At 41.9% G+C, this 18,853-nt stretch overlaps 3 protein-coding genes across 11 annotated transcripts in view; 2 read left to right on the top strand and 1 right to left on the bottom strand.

Annotated features, from left to right (window-relative positions):
* The window catches only part of fgd4 (FYVE, RhoGEF and PH domain containing 4), a 48,146-nt gene extending 46,622 nt beyond the window's left edge, over window positions 1-1,524 (top strand). For all 6 annotated transcript variants that reach the window (XM_011476504.3, XM_011476505.3, XM_011476507.2 and 3 more), the window contains 3 exons: window positions 211-357; window positions 519-659; window positions 741-1,524. In XM_011476504.3, the coding sequence (XP_011474806.1) occupies window positions 211-357; window positions 519-659; window positions 741-1,001 (549 nt within the window). In that variant the 3' untranslated portion in view covers window positions 1,002-1,524. The remainder of the gene's footprint in view (window positions 1-210; window positions 358-518; window positions 660-740) is intronic.
* A 5,084-nt stretch (window positions 1,525-6,608) lies between these two features.
* On the top strand, window positions 6,609-10,850 carry LOC105354300 (myosin-2 heavy chain-like). The gene has a single exon (XM_011476629.3). It carries the CDS (start codon window positions 7,284-7,286, stop codon window positions 10,788-10,790), a length of 3,507 nt encoding a protein of 1,168 aa, XP_011474931.2. The 5' UTR covers window positions 6,609-7,283; the 3' UTR covers window positions 10,791-10,850.
* Window positions 10,851-12,077: 1,227 nt separating this feature from the next.
* On the bottom strand, window positions 12,078-17,435 carry LOC111947549. 4 transcript variants are annotated; one of them, XR_002873430.1, is made up of 2 exons: window positions 16,282-17,433; window positions 12,078-12,824 (listed from the first exon to the last, which is right to left on the bottom strand). XR_002873430.1 is itself a non-coding variant. In XM_023956081.1 (2 exons), the coding sequence occupies exons 1-2, from the start codon at window positions 17,205-17,207 to the stop codon at window positions 12,675-12,677; spliced, it is 687 nt and encodes a 228-aa protein (XP_023811849.1). In that variant the 5' UTR covers window positions 17,208-17,435; the 3' UTR covers window positions 12,078-12,674. The 4 variants fall into 4 exon arrangements, 1 of the variants encoding a protein (XP_023811849.1); XR_002873431.1 differs by lacking the exon at window positions 16,282-17,433 and adding an exon at window positions 13,051-13,102; XM_023956081.1 differs by having other exon boundaries at window positions 16,671-17,435.
* Between the last annotated feature and the right edge of the window lie 1,418 nt (window positions 17,436-18,853).

Below are 18,853 nucleotides of genomic sequence, written 5' to 3'. Positions count from 1 at the left end.
CTATGACAACGTTTTTAGTTTGTTTGATGTTTTTGAGGTTAGAAAAAATCCTTTAAAAACAGTTTTCTTTTTTTTTTTAAATCCGGTGGTATAAATCCATCGTTAAGAAACTGAATAAAAAACGTCTTAGGAGTTCAAACTCCATTATTGGGATTTGAGTGGGAACATTGTCATGACTGACGGTGCAGTAAGATGCTCTCATTCTGGCAGGTGGTTTGTTGGAAATGCTCAGACAACAAGGCGCCGCTTGAATACGACGGAAACAAGATGAACAAAGTTTGCAGAGACTGTTACAGCACTCTGACGGGCGAAAGGGTCACCGAAGACGGAAAGAAGGAAAGAAAAGGCATTTTGGAGGTTTGGGGCCATCTTACACTTTCAGTTAGTGAAGAACATCCGAATATTTGAGGATTTCTTGACTTTCTCTCTGTTACGGAGGGAGAAAATACAAACGGCAGGAATCCTCACTTCATAGACTTCTTTTCTTCTTGCACTGATTTGTTCTCCTCCTCCTTCAGATCGAGGCAGCTAAATTCACGGAGAGCAGCATCATCTGCGGCTTCTTGCAACACTCGGACAAAGGCAAGCTCTGGCAGAAGGTTTGGTGCGTCATCCCCGAGAAAGACAGCCTGGTGCTTTATCTCTACGGAGCGCCGCAGGTAGAGCAAAGAAGCAAAAGCCAGACTCCACCTGCTGCTGTCGATGCATTTGTCAGTGAAAATCTTGTCTTTTTCTCTCAGGACGTGAAGGCCCAGGGTTCCATCCCGCTGGTGGGATACTCGGTGGATGAAAGCAACCGGTCTACGGACCCCTCACACAGCTTCCACCTTTCCCAGTCCAAGTCTGTCCACTACTTTGCTGCAGAGAATGATGAAGCAAAGCAGCGCTGGCTGAAGGTGATTCGAGTGGCGGTAACCGGGGAAACGCCAGAACGGCCTCACGGCAATGACGCCAACGCTAACATGTCGGACGACAACGCGCAGGAAGCCGATGCCACATAGTGGGAGTGTCCTCTGCACCCAGAATGCTGTTGGAACAAACAAGACGGACCGGATTAGTTGTTGTGTGAACAAAAGAAAAAAACAACAACACACAATTTCCACTTAAATTTCCTTTTTTTTAGATGAAAGTGGAACAAACAGTGCTGGAAACTCTGCCCTTCCTTTATCTGGGTTGCTTTTGGGGATCCTTTCTGTGCTGGATTACTAACGGACATCTCTGGAGCAATCAACACTAGAGCAGAGAACTCCCAGAATGCATCAGCTTCCCTCCAACAGGCGTCATGAAAGAAATACGCCAACCCCGTGGTGCGGTTCGTGCCCACGGACCACCCACAGGGTTTTTACAGTGACATGCTGAGGCTGGGAGACGCAACGAAAAGGGCAATTCCTGCACACTTCTGCACAAAAAGACAGTCTTTCTTTTTTGTTTTTTAAGTAAACATTTGTGTATTATGTACAGAAACAAGCTTCATTTGTATGAAACAGTAAAAACATCTAAGGACGATATAAAGTATTTACAGTATTTCCTCCTCCATCCATGATGTAACCCTTGTGCAATCCTAGGCACTTTAACATTGGGAGTGGGGTCTAGATGACCCCACAAGACAGAAACCTTTTTTCTTCAATGATTTGTGATCTTTACTGGTGTCAATGGATTACATGAAATCCTCTCCACCTTTATCCACCTTAGGGATAACATCAATGTAAGGGTGGGGTCATATGGACCCCATAGGATAGCACAAGGGTTAAGAAAAAACGATGGTCTCATCTCTGCTCGCCTTTCCCTCATGCGTAGTCTGAAACAAATGCTGGATGACAAAACCTGGGATGCAGTTAGAGCATCTTAGTATGCGTCATTACAATAAAAACAGAGCGTTTTGGAAGTGAAGCTAAATGTTTTTTGTAAAAATTAAATACTATTTTTAGTGTCATTCCAGCTTTTCAGCTGTTTTCAGAATCCCAATCCAAGTAAACACAACCGTTTCTGTTTACTAAAATGGATGCATTGTTTTGCAGATCCATCAGCACACGTATCTTTAATCTGCTGAAGTTCCTGCAGTTAATCTGTATGAATCTACAGCACCATAGGTGTACAAGATGGTCAAAAACACACACCAACAACTATTCAACCACACATTTATTCAAATGTATGACTAAAAAGAAGTTTAAAAACATCACTATTGTGCAAATATTCATGGATCTTTGCAAAGCAGATGTTTGTACATTTATTTTGAAATCTTTTCTGATGTAAAGAATAATATTTGGTGGTTTTATCCATAGAATTAATCTTTTCTTGTTTTTGCTTTTAACATTGGGAGTTTCAGCCGTGCAGTCGGTCCTGCACAGAGCAAGCAAAGAAGCAAGCATCATCATCATCCAGCTGCAGAGCTTTTGTCCTCACATGAAAATGCAGCACAATCAGGCACGGCAAGTGTGAAGTTGTTTGTTATGCTGTAATTAATTTTATTATTTAAAGTAATTTATGGATGGGAGTTTGTGGACGTTAGTACGCGTCGGTCCCCTCGTCGTCATGCTGATCCTCGGCTCGCCCCCGTTCTCAGAAGATGATGAAACGTGTCAGAGCGGCCGCCAGCAGAAACTGTAAAAGGGGAAATGTGCCTCTGTGTTCCGGCGAGCGCCTTCATCTTCGTGCTCCTCTTCCTGGTTTCAACGCTTCAGTCCCGCCTCTCCTCTGAACTCTTCCAGAGCACAAAACCTCTGTAGGATCTGAATGTAAATCCAGAACTGTGTGTGTGCCCCCCCCCCCCCCCCCCCCCAAAGGTTTGATAATCTAAGCACTTTATGCTCTTAAAAAAAAGTGTTCCTTCAAAGACAATAAAACGATTCCATGTCGAAGCTCATCTGGTTCATTAACTGCACGTTGGACTGATTCTCGAAAATGTTTTTGATCACTTCTTCGTTTTTGATGCTGCTTTCGGAAGCGTCCTGTTTTGGTTCCTTGTTTTGCTTCACTTAAGGTTTTTCAGAACGAGAACAGACGTGCCAGGAAAGGACGGTTGAGTCACTGGTTGCTGTCAGAAGTGGTGGAGACTTTTCACACTTTGAAGTTTCTACGTCCAAAGATGCAGCTGAGACAGAAAACACCTAGTGTCAAGAACTGGAGGTCAAATATTTACATTGGGGGTCTGGAACCAATCTTTTATTTTGTTTGTTTTTTTATTGTTCCCACTGGTCTTTTAATTAGGATTATGCTGTTTTCAGCCAAATCGAGTTTCTGCAGAGCGGCAGGGGTTCATTTGAAATTCACTTCTGAGTTCACTTCTTTCACGTTTTCTCGCTAGCTTACAGTCCCTCACACCCCCAGCCTAATATTACAGCTGTAACAAAAGCAGTGAGTAATCTAGGAGCTTGGATGTATTGGATTGGAGTGGCATTTTTCTGTCTGCTCCTTAGTCACGATTACATTTTCTGTATATACATTTTACCCCTTGTGCTATCCAAGGCTCTTTAACGTTGGGAGTGGCGTCATCTAGACCCACTACACAGTGCCCTGAACCTTTTTTCTTCAATGATTTGTGATCTTCACTGGTGTCCATGGATTACATGAAATCCTCTCCACCTTTATCCACCTTAGGGATAACACATGTAAGGGTGGGATCATTTTGACCCCACAAAATAGCACAAGGGATATTACCAAAAGTATTGGCTCACCTGTCTTAACTCGTATATGGACTGAAGTGCCATCCTACTCCTAACCTATAGAGGTTAATACGATGTGGGATCCACCCTTTGCAGCCGTTACAGCTTCATCTCAAGGTTGAGAAATGTATGTTTATAAGAATTTTTGACCATTCTTCCAGAAACATATTGGTGAGGTCACACACTGAGAAGGCCTGGCTCTCAGTTTTTCCCCTTATTCATCCCAAAGGTGTTTTATGGGGTTCAGCTCAGGACTCTGCAGGCCATGTCTTTATGGACCTTGCTTTGTGCTCTGGTGCAGAGTAATGTTGGAAGAGGAAAGGGGGCCTGGTCCAAACTGTTCCCACAAGGTTGGGAGCATGGAACCGTCCAAAAATGTTTTGGTCTCCAGAAGCATTCAGAGTTCCTTTCAGTGGAATTAAGAGGCCAAGCCCAAGTTCCACAAAAGGTCTATGGAGTGGCACCGAAGAACCTTTTTCCAACTGCATCCACTGCTGTCACGTAAATGTGAGAATGGACCTTTGCTTCTGTGTTTGTGAAGCAATGCAACTGCAAGCTTAGAGCCTTGACTGATGAAAGGCTCTGCAGCCGTTACAAAAAATTCAAATTCATTTTATTTATAAAGCACCTTTCATGTCCAACAGACAGCTCAAGGTGCTTTCCATAAAAAAACAAACAAGAAAACCAATCCCCACACATGCAATAAAATTATTAAATAAGCCCCTCATAATAAAATACACAAAAAGCACAAGTAAAAGAAAAATGACAGAACTTAAGAAAAGAGAACCCAGAAGGCGCCGTCCGCCCTGTCCTCCTGTTGGCCGGGGTGTCAGCATCTATGCAGCGCAAGCACAACTCATCCCCAGCACCCCCCGCCCCAGAGACCCCCAACCCCCAGGCCCAGTGCACCCAACATGGGCACACCAGGCCCGTCCGCCCTGTCGAGCCGGAACAAGAGATGCCAGGGGACAAGCATGGCCAAAATCTCTTGGAGCCCGAACACTAACTGAGAAAACACTCGTAAACAGTCTGAAATGTAAAAGTAATAAAATAAAAAGTTAAAATATAAAGACAGGTAAAATATGAAAATATTAATTAAAATAAGATAAGATGATTTAGTGCATAAAAAGTCTAAAATATAAATTAGAATAAGTTAAGACATAAAAGGACTAAAAGGCATTAAACAAATAAATATGTGATAAATTAACATGTAAAATATAAGAGTAAAGATACCACATATAAGATCTAATTAAAAGCTGAGTTAAATAGATGAGTCTTTAGTTTCTTTTTAAAAACCTCAACAGTGGATCAGGCCCTCACATCCTCAGGCAGGCTGTTCCACAGACGAGGTCCGTAGTGTCTGAACGAGGCCTCGCCATGACAATGCATCACATCATGGATCAAATAGTTCACTACTGGTGAAAAATGAATGTGTTATGTTCTAAAAATGTATTTAAAATCAATTTCTTTTGTGAGCATGGAATGGAAGGGATAATAGCCAGCGAGGTGTCCATTATTAGAAAATAACAGAGGACGGGGAAGCAGGAACCTTTCGAAAGTCCATTTAATTCTTGATAACGGACACCTCTTTACCCTGCTTAACATGGTCCCTTACAAAAGGAATGAATGTTCAATGAATTAATTTATTTTCATTTTTTTTCTGTTTAAATCGCGTTTTCACAAAAAGTGGACTAATTGTTGCGTGGTGCGCCACGGATGCATGTTGCGCCATGTTGTCATGGTAACGGCTGAGCCAACCTCGACTTCAGCAGTAAAATAAAGCAATTATAAAAATAAAAAATAAAAACGCCCCTCTCACCCTCCGCGGGTGGTTTCTCCTCCAAGCTCAGGTCCTCTACCAGAAGCCTGGGAGCTTGAGGGTCCTGCGCAGTTTCTTAGCTGTTCCTAGCACTGCGCTTTTCTGGACAGAGAGGTCTGAGGTCTTTCCAGGTATCTGTTGTAGCCACTCCTCCAGCTTGGGGGTTACTGCCCCGAGTGCTCCAATTACCACAGGCACCACTGTCACCTTCACTTTCCATGCTTTCTCCAGTTCTTCTCTGAGTCCCTGGTATTTCTCCAGTTTCTCATGTTCCTTCTTCCTGATGTTTCCATCACTTGGCACTGCCACATCCACTACAACGGCTTTCCTCTGTTCTTTATCCACCACTGCAATGTCTGGTTGGTTCACCATTACCATCCTACCCGTCTGGATCTGGAAGTCCCACAGGATCTTTACCCTGTCATTCTCTACCACCTTCCCGTGCACCTGACCCCCACCACAGAAACGGGGACGGAGGTCAGAACCCAGCAGACCCCCGGCCGAGGAGTAGAAGGAACAGAGAAAGTGTAGAGCCAGACCCCCGGCCCCCGGCAGGGAACCCACCCCGCTCCGAGGCGCACCGGGCCCATACCCAAAGCCCCGACCACTCGAGACCTATGACGGCGCCCAGAAGAGAGGCACGCCATCGCCCGGGAGTCCTGAGAGGCCGGGGCACAGGCCGAGCCAAGCTAAACCCGCAGCTACACCCGGGGGATGAGACAGCACCCCCCCCCCCCCCCCAAAGAGGAATGCATCCATCCATCTGTTTACATACTCTCCTGCTAGCTTACAGCCCCTCACACATCCAAGCTATCAAAAATGGCAGCGATATCGGACCCATCCAGTCGTGCACCTCAGACAAGGAAAATGAAAAACATTCAACAGCGTTTTGCTGGGAAAAACCTCGTATTGCCCCCCCTCACAAATAGCTGCTGCCAATAAAAAGTTCAGGCTGTGGAGGATCACCCAAATGACACCAAAAGATGAGTCAGCAAAGACAAATCTGAGATGGAAGGAGGAGGAATTCCTGGAATCCCCCCCCCCCCCCCCACAGAGCAGCGGGGCGTCCTTTGCCGATTCCCCGCTTTCCTCTTGGGCTAAATCCGGGTTTCCTCGTTCGTGTCTGTCGCCGCTCGCAGGCCTCGTGAACGCCTGTGACGTTTCACCTGCGCTGCTTTGATGGGGCTGATCCCGCACACAACTAGAGAAGTAACCATAGCAACAGGAGAAACACACGATCACACAAAAACCCCTGACCCGCTGCTTGTCCTGAAGTGGGCGGGGTCATGACGCTCCTGCGGTCATTCTTTCTCCATGTAAAAGAAAAGCTTCAGTCAGAACTTAAGGTTAATGCAAACACTGGTGTTCAGGTTACGGAGGGCAGTGCCCTGTCACGTGACTGCTGTGGCACTTTGGAAAAAAAACATGTTTTTTTTTTAACCATTACCTCATCCCAAACACGGAACAAAGACATCATTCATGACATCATAAGAGTAAACACCTATGATGTCATATGACTCATACTCATGATGTCATATGACTCATACTCATGATGTCATATGACTCAAACTCGTGATGTCATATGACTCTTATGATGTCATGAATGATGATATAACAGATCATGTATGTCATTTGACATCATTGCAGAGTCTTTAAATAGACCTCAGGAATGGAAGAATAGTCCATCTGACAGAAGCAGAGCAGAACTTTAGTGCAAGGGAACATTAAAGCCCAGACTTCTCAAAGTGACTACAAATCAGTGGAAAGATTTGATAAAACTGAAGAGAGAACATAAATTTCAGATGGATTCAGCAGACAGGTGTGAAGAAGAAATGCAGACAGTATCTCCAAATACCACACGCCTCAAAGAGGAAATCTCTCCTCCATCCACAGCACAGAGACTAAAAGAGATCATCCTGGAAAATAAACAGCTGAAACTTGAGACGAAGGTGTTGAGACAAGAAAACTGTCTTTTGAAAGAAGAACTGCAGAGCTTTCATAAGGAGGAGGTCCAGGAAGACCTGGAAATCAAGGACAGAACGGCCTGTGAGCTGCAGACTTTACAGCAGCAGACTGCAGCTCTCAAAAGGGATTTTAAGGAACTGAAGACGGCGACTAGGAAAATGGACGAAATGAGAGAAAATTATCCCGTAATGATGGCAGAAATCTATCGTTTAGAAGAACTCAAGCGTGAATTACAAACGGAGATCTCAATCCTGCAAAACCAATCAGGAAACGTTAAAAGCATGACGCCTCTGTACGAAGACCAAACGTCCCGGCTGAATTTACTGAGGACAGAAGCAGAGAGCCTCCAGCAAACGAAGAAAGCTTTAACCGATTCGCTTCAGCATCTCAAAGGTCTGGATTCTGAATGTGACCACATCCATGCAGAAACAAAGCAAACTGAGGACAGAAATGCAGACCTGTCCCTGGAAATTACACATCTGCGGGAGGAAATCCACGGCTTTGGCGACCTCCAGGAGAAATTCTGTGCTGTGAAGCACCTAAAAGCACAGGAAGACGCCGTCTTTTTGCAAGAGAAAACCAAAGAACTATTGTCTGAGCTCCACCATTTACAGCAGCAAAATGCAGGTATTGAGCAGCAGATTGAAAAACTGGACAAAAACATGGAAAAAAATGAGAAAATTAAGGAGAATTATGGCAAACTGTTAAAAAAGAAGCTCCACCATGAGAATTTAAAGGAAACTCTTGAAGGTCAGATCTCAGACTTGAGAGTTCAGGAAGATGATGCAAAACAGCTTCTCATTCAGTGTGACCAAGAGAAGGCAGAGGTAGATTTACTGGAAGAAGAAACGGGGAGACTCCAAAAGAAAAAGGCGGCTTTGATTGACTCCCTTCAAAGTCTAAAACATCTGGAAAGTGACTTCAACAATGTCAAAGCAGATATTGAGAAATCAAAGAAAACCAAAGCAGACCTCTCCCTGGAAGTTACACAACTGCTGGAGGAGATCCACGGCTTTGGTGACCTCCAGGAGAAACTCTGTGCTGTGAGGGAGGAACACCTAAAAGCACAGGAAGACGCCGTCTTTTTCCAAGAGAAAACCAAAGAACTAAGATCTGAGCTCCACCGCTTAAACCAGCAAAATGAAGTTATTGAGAAGGAGATTGGAAAACTGGAAAAAACAAAGGAAACAAATAGGAAACTGAAGGAAAGGTATAACAACCTGTGCCAAGAGAAGCTCCACTATGAGAAGCTAAAACAGATCTTTCAAGGTCAGATCTCAGATTTGAAAGTTCAGAAAGAAAAGACAGTCCAGCTTCTCATTCAGTATGACCAGGAGAAAATAGAGGCAGCTTTACTGCAAGAGGAAACAAAGAGACTCCAGGAAAGAAAGGCGACTTTGATGGATTCTTTTAAAAATCATAGGAATCTGAAAAGTGACTTCAACAACATCAAAGCTGAAAATGAGAAATCAAAGAAAAGCATAGCAGATCTCTCCCTGGAAGTTGTACAACTGCAGGAGGAAATCCACGGCTTTGACAATGTGCAGGAGGAACCTTCTACTGCAAAGAACAGACCAATCATTCTGCCTTCAATGTCCAATTCTGCTTCTTTCCAAGAGGAAAATGAGGCCCTCAACTGTGAATACAAGGACAATTCAGATGATGAAGTAGAGCCTGAACCAATAGAAGAAAAGGCATCCACTGAAGATCCAAGGTCTTTGGAAAACTCCTGTCATTCATCCTTCCAAAATGATTATGAGAGTGATAGCTTTGATGAATACACTTCAGACCAAGAAGAAAATTCAGAACCCAAGGACAGAATTGAAGATCCCGAATCTTTGGCAAAGTCCTCTCATTTCTCCTTTTATGTGGATTATGATGACAGTAGCTTTGATGGAGACATTTCAGACATAGAAGATTTGGAACCCGATAGAAGAGCATTGTCCCCTGAAAAGATGGAGGCTAATGAAAGTTCAGCTCGTTCTTCCTTTGAGAAGATAGAGGAGAACAGTAGCTTTGATGAAGGCACTTCTGCCCAAGAAGAAAACGTGAACAACATCAAAGCAGAAAATGAGAAATCAAAGAAAAGCATAGCAGATCTCTCCCTGGAAGTTACACAACTGCAGGAGGAAATCCACGGCTTTGACAATGTGCAGGAGGAACCTTCTATTGCAAAGAACAGGCCAATCATTCTGCCTTCAATGTCCAGAAAAGTCAACCAACAGATGCCAAGTTGGCTGAAACCATCTGAAAATCTTCAAGATGCTCACAGAGATGACCTGAACCAAGAAGAAAATTCAGAACCTGAGGACAGAATTGAAGATCCCGAATCTTTGGCAAACTCCTCTCATTTCTCCTTTTATGTGGATTATGATGACAGTAGCTTTGATGGAGACATTTTAGACATAGAAGATTTGGAACCCGATAGAACAGCATTGTCCCCTGAAAAGATGAAGGCTAATGAAAGTTCAGCTCGTTCTTCCTTTGAGAAGATAGAGGAGAACAGTAGCTTTGATGAAGGCACTTCTGCCCAAGAAGAAAACGTGAACAACGTCAAAGCAGAAAATGAAAAATCAAAGAAAAGCATAGCAGATCTCTCCCTGGAAGTTACACAACTGCAGGAGGAAATCCACGGCTTTGACAATGTGCAGGAGGAACCTTCTATTGCAAAGAACAGGCCAATCATTCTGCCTTCAATGTCCAGAAAAGTCAACCAACAGATGCCAAGTTGGCTGAAACCATCTGAAAATCTTCAAGATGCTCACAGAGATGACCTGAACCAAGAAGAAAATTCAGAACCTGAGGACAGAATTGAAGATCCCAAATCTTTGGCAAACTCCTCTCATTTCTCCTTTTATGTGGATTATGATGACAGTAGCTTTGATGGAGACATTTTAGACATAGAAGATTTGGAACCCGATAAACGAGCATTGTCCCCTGAAAAGATGAAGGCTAATGAAAGTTCAGCTTGTTCTTCCTTTGAGAAGATAGAGGAGAACGTAGGTTTTGATGACTTTCAAGAGACCTTAGACAATGAAGAGGAGACTGAACCAAGGAAAGGATCCGTGGAAGATACCAAGATGGTTCCAAATGCTTTTTGTTCTTTGTCTGAGAGGCACGAGGTTCTCGGTTTAAAAGAAGACTTGGTCACTTCAGATGATAAAGACGAGTCTGAACCTAAAAAGGAAGATGTGGCCATCACAGATGACAGCATTTTTAAAGTCCAGGGACTTTGGGCTCCAAAGAGAGGATCTTCCCTTCTTCCTCCAATATCCAACACGGCCACCAAAAAAGCCAAACCAAAGAAAGAAAAAGGATCAAAAAAAAAGAACAAGACTTCTTAGAAGCTTTTCATTTAGGGTTGGGTTGGTAGTAGTTTTAGGGTTGGATTGATAGTAGGTTTAGGGTTGGGTTGGTAGTAGTTTTAGGGTTGGATTGATAGTAGGTTTAGGGTTGGGTTGGTAGTAGTTTTACGTTTGTTAGTAGTAGTTTTACGGTTGGGTTAGTAGTAGGTTTACGGTTGGGTTGGTAGTAGGTTTACGGTTGGGGTTTGGGTAATATTCTCTGTTTTTACTTTATGTATTTTAGTCTTTCACTTTTTTGTTTTATCTCTTTGTGTGTGTTTTATAACTTTTCAGTTTTTTATTTTGCTTTTAAAATTGGAAATTGTTTTTTATGTGAAGCACTTTGACCTACGTCAGTCAGAAAAGTGCTAAATTAGCATTTTCAAAATGTTCAGTTTGTTTTTTTTAGTTGTGTAACATTTTTACTCATCCCACAGACAGAAATGCACAGACTTTTTTGTGTTGTTCTTACACAAAGTTGTTTGATGTCACTTTCTCGTTCCTGAAACAGTTTTTGTTTCTTCTGTGGAGGTATATATATTTTATCTTTATACTGTATTTTTATTTTATTTCAACCCATTTAAAAAATGAATTTTAGGTTTTATTTATATGTTGTGAATTGTCAAAGCAAAGAAACCGGTCTGTAGTTAGTGAACATTTGGTCAGAAACTAAAAAAACGGGCGGCACGCTGATGTGTTGGTCATTTGTTACCTCACATTCTCGTGCTTGTGTGGGTTTTCTCTGAGAGCTTCAGTTCCCCCCACCTGATCCAAAACTCAACTTAGGAATTTCACTGAAACTGCAAAAGCAATGATTGGTCTGTAGTCTCTAAAAGCTTTTCTGTTGTTGGCTATCAGATGAACGGCTGTATTTGGTCGTTTGCGGTCGTCTTCACATTTGGGGTCATTTGGGTTTAGAAGATTTTCATAAGTAGCAGTAACACTGTTTTGAAACCGCACATTGATCACAGCCCACTTTATTTTAGAACCCCATAACAATTCTGGTCATGTCAAAGTCACAAATTAAAATCTAAGAAACCAAAAAAAAACAATCCAAAATGTAAAAGTACTTCAAATCGGTAGAATTCCATTAATTCTAAACATCAGACTCAACAATTCACGTCAACCGTCCTCAAAACGGCTGCTGACTGTTGGGTTGGAACAGAACACAGTTACCAGTAGAACATATTTCAGTTAAAGTCATTAGTCCAGTGGCGGTTTTTCACTAACTTACTCCCCAGGCGAGTAAACCCCCCCTCCAGCACACATACAAATTTGACGACATCCTTTTCAAATAAATCAAACTTTATTTTATTTTTTTTTTAAAGCGCTTCTCATACACTGCACAACTTGTAGTGCTTTAACATTAAAAAAAACAACACAATATTACAATAAAAATAAAAAAACACCCCTCACCTTCCCCACTCCCCTCCATTAAAACATACGACCCTTGACCCCCACACACAATGAATTCAGATAAAAGTAACTGCTAAAAGAAACTCCACGCTTGGCTCTGCTGTGATGTAGGAATCTCCTCATACCAGGAGCAGCTCAGCCATAGAAGCATTGCCGCAGTGCCCCCCCCCCACCCCCCACCCACACACACACACACACTCACACACTGGGATGGCAAAGGGGTCCAGTTCACAGCCTTAAGGCTGCAGTGTTAAACTCCAGCCGCCCCAGCAAGGGCAACAACTGCGGCAAAAACCACCAACCAAACCAGCAAACCCTGACAAAAGATCCCCACAAAAAAACCCACTAAAATTAAAGACATAAGATGAATATAAGAACATCAAATTGAGAATAAGACTAAATGCATACAATGATAAATACATAAAATAATATATACTAAAACTAACAGAATAAAAAAAGCAGATAAGATCAACTAAAAGCCAGATTGCAAAAGTGGGTCTTGAGCCTCTTCTTAAAAACCTCTACAGTCTCTGCGGCCCCGAGGTTCTCCAGCAGGCGGTTCCACAGGCGAGGACCGTGATGGTGGAACAAAGCCTCCCCATAAGTTTTGGTCCTCACCTTAAAACAACAAATCAAATCAAATCAACTTTATTTATAATGCACTTTTACAACAACACATGTCACTCAAAGTGCTGTTCATAAAATACAATAAAATTTAAAAACAAGATGACAAGATAAACAGTGCCAACCCCCCCCCCCCCCCCCCCCCCCCCCAAACACACACACACAGACACACGTACGCACATCATGATAGAAAAGTGCTAAAATGATGGAATGTAGAGACCTGGCTTCCTCCTGAAGTGGGGAAACGATGTTTTGGGGACATGTCCACATCAGTGACCCCCCACCCGAGTTCAGAGAGTACACTACCACAGAACCCCCCAGATCCGATCAAAAGAGTCAGACCCATTGCAGCGACCCCGTTCACTGAGAAGGGTCAGTCACCGATGTGGAGGATCCTTCAGAGGAAAACACTGGAGTTACAAATAAAATGGAAAAGGAATAAAATTAAGATTAAAATATATTTAAAACATGAACAAGAAACAAATAATTACATAAACCTTAATAGACTTATGAAATGGTAAGTGACTAAAAATTTTTAAAATAAATACAAATAAATAAATACATGTATATACATACACATAAAAAACTATTAAAAAGAGAAAATAAATAATTAAAATATCAAGTAAATTCCTAAAATTCAACTAAAAGCTAAATTAAAAGGTCTTAAGCCTTCCTTTAAAAACATGAACTGTCTCTGCAGCCCTGAGGCTCTCTGGGAGGCTGTTCCACAGGCGAGGTCCGTAAAAACGGAATGAGGCCTCGCCGTATGTTTTTGTTTTAACTTTTGGGATGACCAAAAGGCCTGTATCAGAAGACCTCAGGGTCCGCGAGGGCTCATACTTTATAATCATGTCAGATAAATATGAAGGCCCGAGACCATAAAAACATTTATAAACCCATAAAAGAACTTTAAAATCAACCCTGAAACGCACAGGGAGCCAATGCAACTATTTTAAAATGGGTGTAATGTGTTCCCGCCCCCTGGTCCTCCTCAATACACGTGTTGCTGAATTATGCAGCAGTTGAAGGTTTGTTACAAGAAGTCCAGCACCGGAGGACCTCAGGGTCTCTGAGGGCTCATAGTTTAAAAGAATAGAATTTAAATAAGAAGGCCCAAGACCATTAAAACATTTAGAAACCATTAAAAGAATCGGAAAAATCTATTCTGAATTCTGAATCTATTCTTGTGTTCCCTATCTGTATTTGCCCATTTTACACAAAAAAAATGCATGAATTTTGTAAACTTTTATTACAGGGGGTTCAAACTCAGTTGCACAGGGGCCTAAATCCAAAACGCGCTTTAGGTTCCGGGTTGAACAAGATCAACATTCATTAAATTCATACTATTGTGTATTTTATTTATGTAATTCTTTTCCTTTTTTTTCTTTTCTTTTCCTTCCGCCACTCATCTTCTGTTACTTTTATGCTTGTCTAAAATCCTGGACCCCTAATAATAAGCAGCTGCTTCGGGGGTGTCCAATTTTTCCACATTCTGTATTGTGAGGGGGTTTGTTGTTTTTGACACATTGTGGAAAAAGAAACTAACTAACTAACTAAACACACAAGAGCTAAACTTTGAAACCTCTTTAACCTTTAAAACTGAACTTTTTGAACATAAATAAGAATAAATACAGTCATGCATATTAATCCAAAATAAATCAAGTTAAACCTTAAACAATGTATAATATTTTGCTCTCCATAAAGATATATTCAGTCAAAATTATACAAATATGAACATGCTGCAGAACAAAACAAACAAAGCCTGGAAATATTAATAATTAGAAAGAACCAATCAAATCATTCCGTCTTCTTTGCTCTTTTGACATTTTGTTAGAGCTGGACGCCTGCATCATTTTTAGCAAAAAGTTCATTTCTTGGTGTGTGTCTTTGTGAAACAGATCAGAAAAAACCTGCTATTGTGAATATCATTTTTAGGTCTTAGAAAACATTAAAAACTATGTATACAGTTTTTGGTAGAACTGTTCAAAGACGGTGTTAATTTCACCAGATGATGTCACCAGTCTATCATTCTTTTTTATTGCTGTGATGACGTTTTGATTGTCCAGCTGTTTGAGTTGTCTAGCAAGTAGCTTTCCCGTCTTTTCACCCTTCTCATAGAAGTTTGTTCTAAGCCGAAAAAGTGCATATTCCGCCTTTTTGTTATATGTTTCATGGAGGTTAAATTTCAGTTTACAAATTTCTTTAAATGTACTTTCATTATAGTTTTGTGCTAGCTGTTTTTCCCATTCCTTTATTTGATTTTCCAGTATTTTTATTTTCTCCCTGCTCTCTCTTGCTTTTTTAGAGCTATAGCCCAGACATTTTCCTCTCATGAATGCCTTGAGAGCATCCCATACCGTGGCCAGTCTGTCGGTTGACCCAATATTTATATCTAAAAAACATTTGATTTCCTCTTTTAATGATGCTACAAACTGTTCATCACGCAGGATACCCAAGTTTAGTCTCCATCTACCACGCTTAATTTTACCCATTTGAAATTGAATGTGTAGTTCCACTGGTGCATGATCAGTGAGAGCAATAACACCTATTTCACAATTAGTAACTAGTTCAGTGCTAGAGTTTGAGATAAGAAAATAATCAATTCGGGAATAAGATTTGTGGGAATGTGAGTAGAATGTATATTCCCTTTCCGAGGGGTGCACAAGTCTCCAGATATCTACCAACCCAATTTCCTCCTTAAGGGAATTTAATGCTAACCCTTTTCTGGTGTTGAACTTAACATTGTTAGTACTTTTATCTAGAAAATCATCAGGCACCTGGTTAAAGTCCCCACCTATCAATATATGTCCTTCTAAATTACTCAGCATCTTACTAATCTTGTAAATAAAGTCAGGTTCATCCCCATTTGGGGCATATACATTCACCAAGACAACCTTAATTCCATTAATAAGGGCCTGAATGCATAGCAGTCGTCCATCATCATCCTGAAGCTGCTTTAGAAATACAAAGTTAAGTTTTTTGTTGATAAGTGTCATCACACCACGGCTTTTACTCGACACGGAGTTGTGAAACACTTTGCCAACCCAGTCTCTTCTCATTTTTAAGGCTTCCTTATCTTTTCCAAAATGCGTTTCTTGGATAAATGCAACATCAGTACCATGAGATTTGAGGTAACTGAGAACTTTTTTCCTTTTAATCGGTGTGCTGCAGCCATTTATATTCCAAGACACCAGGTTTATATCCATATTACCCATTGTTATAGAATTTCAGAATCAGCTTCTCGTTTAACGTGACCTAGAATCCAATGACATTTTAGAACAAATACACATGCAACATAAACAACTTCCTCACTGTTTGAAAATTTCCCATAATTAACAAAAATATAAAAACGAAAACTTAAACACTGCACTAAAACAGAACATGGCAGTGTAGTAACTCTCCAACCAAGTGTAGACTTTATTTTGGTCCGTGTGGGTTCTGAAGACTCTACCTGTCCTCCACCTGTCTTCTGGATGTAGCCACGCCTCGATGCCCCCCCTCCCCGTCATGTGTGAAAATCTTCCTCTCTCCCCTCTTCTTGCATTACTCCGTCTCCACGGCCATGTTTTCTTTAACAAAGTTTTCAGCTTCCTTCGCATCTGTGAAGCTCATGCGTTCCTGCTTCCATGTAAATCTGAGGGTTGCTGGATGTGCCAGTGTGTGTTTCACCTGGCGTTGCCACAACAGCTTCATCACTGGGGAAAACTGCTTCCGCTGAGCCACACGCTCCTTGGTCAGGTCTTCAAAAAATGACAGCTTACAGTTTTCCCACAATATGCCTCTTTTCTTCTTGGCAGCCATGAGGACTTTCTGCCGGGCTGTAAATCGCAGAAATCTCACCAGTATGATGCGTGGAGGTTGGTTAGGTCCTGGACGCGGTCCCGGGCTTCTGTAGCAGCTTTCAATCTCGTATTCCACTCCATCCAGCCCGAGGCCGTCGGAGATTAACTTCCTAATGTAATCACATAGAGCGCCGTTTCCTTCCATTCCTTCTTTCAGTCCCACCAATCTTATATTCTTCTGCCGATGTCTGTTTTCTTGATCATCCGCACGAGCCCAAAGTAGATCAAGCTTCTTAGCTAGCAGCTTCTTGTCTTTAGCCACATTAGCAACTTGGTCCTCCATGTCCGAAATGCGGTTCTCGGCTCCAGTTAGCCGTAGTTGGATTGCACTTACGGCGTTCTTTAACTCTGTCGTGTCAGACTTAATAAGCGAAACATCACTTGCCACCACGTTCAGTGTAGCTCCCACTTTAGTAATTTCTGCAAGCAGGTCGCTTATTTCGGTCCTCTGGCCTTCATGTTGATTAGCAGAGCTAGCTTCGCCAGTAGAAACAGTCGGGAGGCGCGTTTGTATACTTCGTTTTTTCTGACTCATGGCGATGTTTCGGCTGGGAGAGGAAAAAAATCTTGTATCTTAACAAGTTTAGCTGCGTTTAAATCATGCAGACGGGAAGAGTTTCGTAATTTGACGTGTAAAAATTAAGACGGGGTACGGAGCTCATCTACTATGCAGCCACCTCCTGGCACCTCATCACGTGACTCCGAAAACATTAAAAACTAAATCATAAAACTCATCACTAGGATTACTCCTAAAACATTTATTATTTTCCTAATTTTGTGCAACAGCAACAGTAGAAATCTTCCAAAAAAACAGCAATACATTTATAAACAAATGATCTATTTGTGGCAACATGAGCGGTTAAGGCACTCTAATAAAATGGGAGCTCAAACCAAGTGGAGGCACGGTTCCAAAATGAAAAGAGGTTATAAATAGTGTAAAAAGACAGAATTAATAAAAAAACAAACTATTGGGACCTCCAGCCCACCTGGAAACAGAGCAGGGCCTTATTCCAGAAAGCAGGTTATGCTAGCTCCCACGGTAAGTTTGAGGCTAAGGAAGTGGATAACCTCAGCTGTCGGTTCCAAAAAAGGAGGTATGTTTCAGGGTAGGTCAGGTTGCCATAGCAACTCATGCTTTGAACATAACCTGGTCTGGAGCAGGTTTAGTTGAAGGTTAGTTTGTTTCAGAGAGGTGAAGCAGCATGGCGTGTCCATTTGAAGATGATTTAGTGCAGTGTTTTTCAACCAGTGTGCCGCGGCACACTAGTGTGCCGTGGGAGATGGTCAAGTGTGCCGTGGAAAATTGCCCTCATTAACTGATCTAAAAGCAATTACCATCTCCAGGAAATCAGCTCTTTGTTCATCCAAACAGGTCCTGATAAAACACTGAGTAGTTAGGAATATAAACGATCATAAAATACTTTTTTCTTTGTGTTTATTTGATTCTATTAAAGACATTTTGATAAGAATGACGGTAACGCGAAATAGCTGCAGCTATAACTGTGTAAGGAAAAGTCCCGCAGCTTTTACTGTCTCCACGACTCCACCAATCATTCTTGAAGGCTTAATCACATGTCATCAGTCTGACCAATCAGAAGTGGTTAAAGTCTCCACTTCCTTGTTCCAATTTAGCTCATAACTCAGTCAGTTCCGACAAAAACACCGGCTAAAGCTCGTCTTTAGCGGTGTAACTTTCCACAGAATCCGGTATCAGACCGTGGAACAAGTGAACAAAACCATGAAGCTCAGAGACGCGAGTCTTTCTGCCGTTTTCTCGCAGTTTTTACACTACATCTCCCATGATGCATTGGCTTAAAGGGACAGCGTCTTGAAAACACAACGAACATACAGCTTGTATGTAACTTAACTTTTATTACATCTTTTAGAAAAACATCTGCAACTTCCTGCTTTTTCTGCCACAATTATCACAAAAATGCACGTCAGATTGCCGGGGGGGGGGGGGGGGGGGGGTGTAGATCAAAACAGACTATGAGTTTCTGCTTTTTTTTTTTTTTGGGGGGGATGCTGGTGTGCCGCGGGATTTTTGTCGAGGTTAAAGTGTGCCGTGGCTCAAAAAAGGTTGAAAAACACTGATTTAGTGGATGAAGAAGCTCAGATAATACTTTTTCCACCATGAGAGGATGATAAGACCACATATGGATGTTGGAAAGATAAACTTTT

The sequence above is a fragment of the Oryzias latipes genome, chromosome 6, assembly GCF_002234675.1.
Source record: "Oryzias latipes chromosome 6, ASM223467v1".
NCBI classification, from domain to species: Eukaryota; Metazoa; Chordata; class Actinopteri; order Beloniformes; family Adrianichthyidae; genus Oryzias; species Oryzias latipes.
The sequence above is the reverse complement of the archived record's forward strand: the minus strand, read 5'-3'. Positions and strand labels throughout refer to the sequence as shown.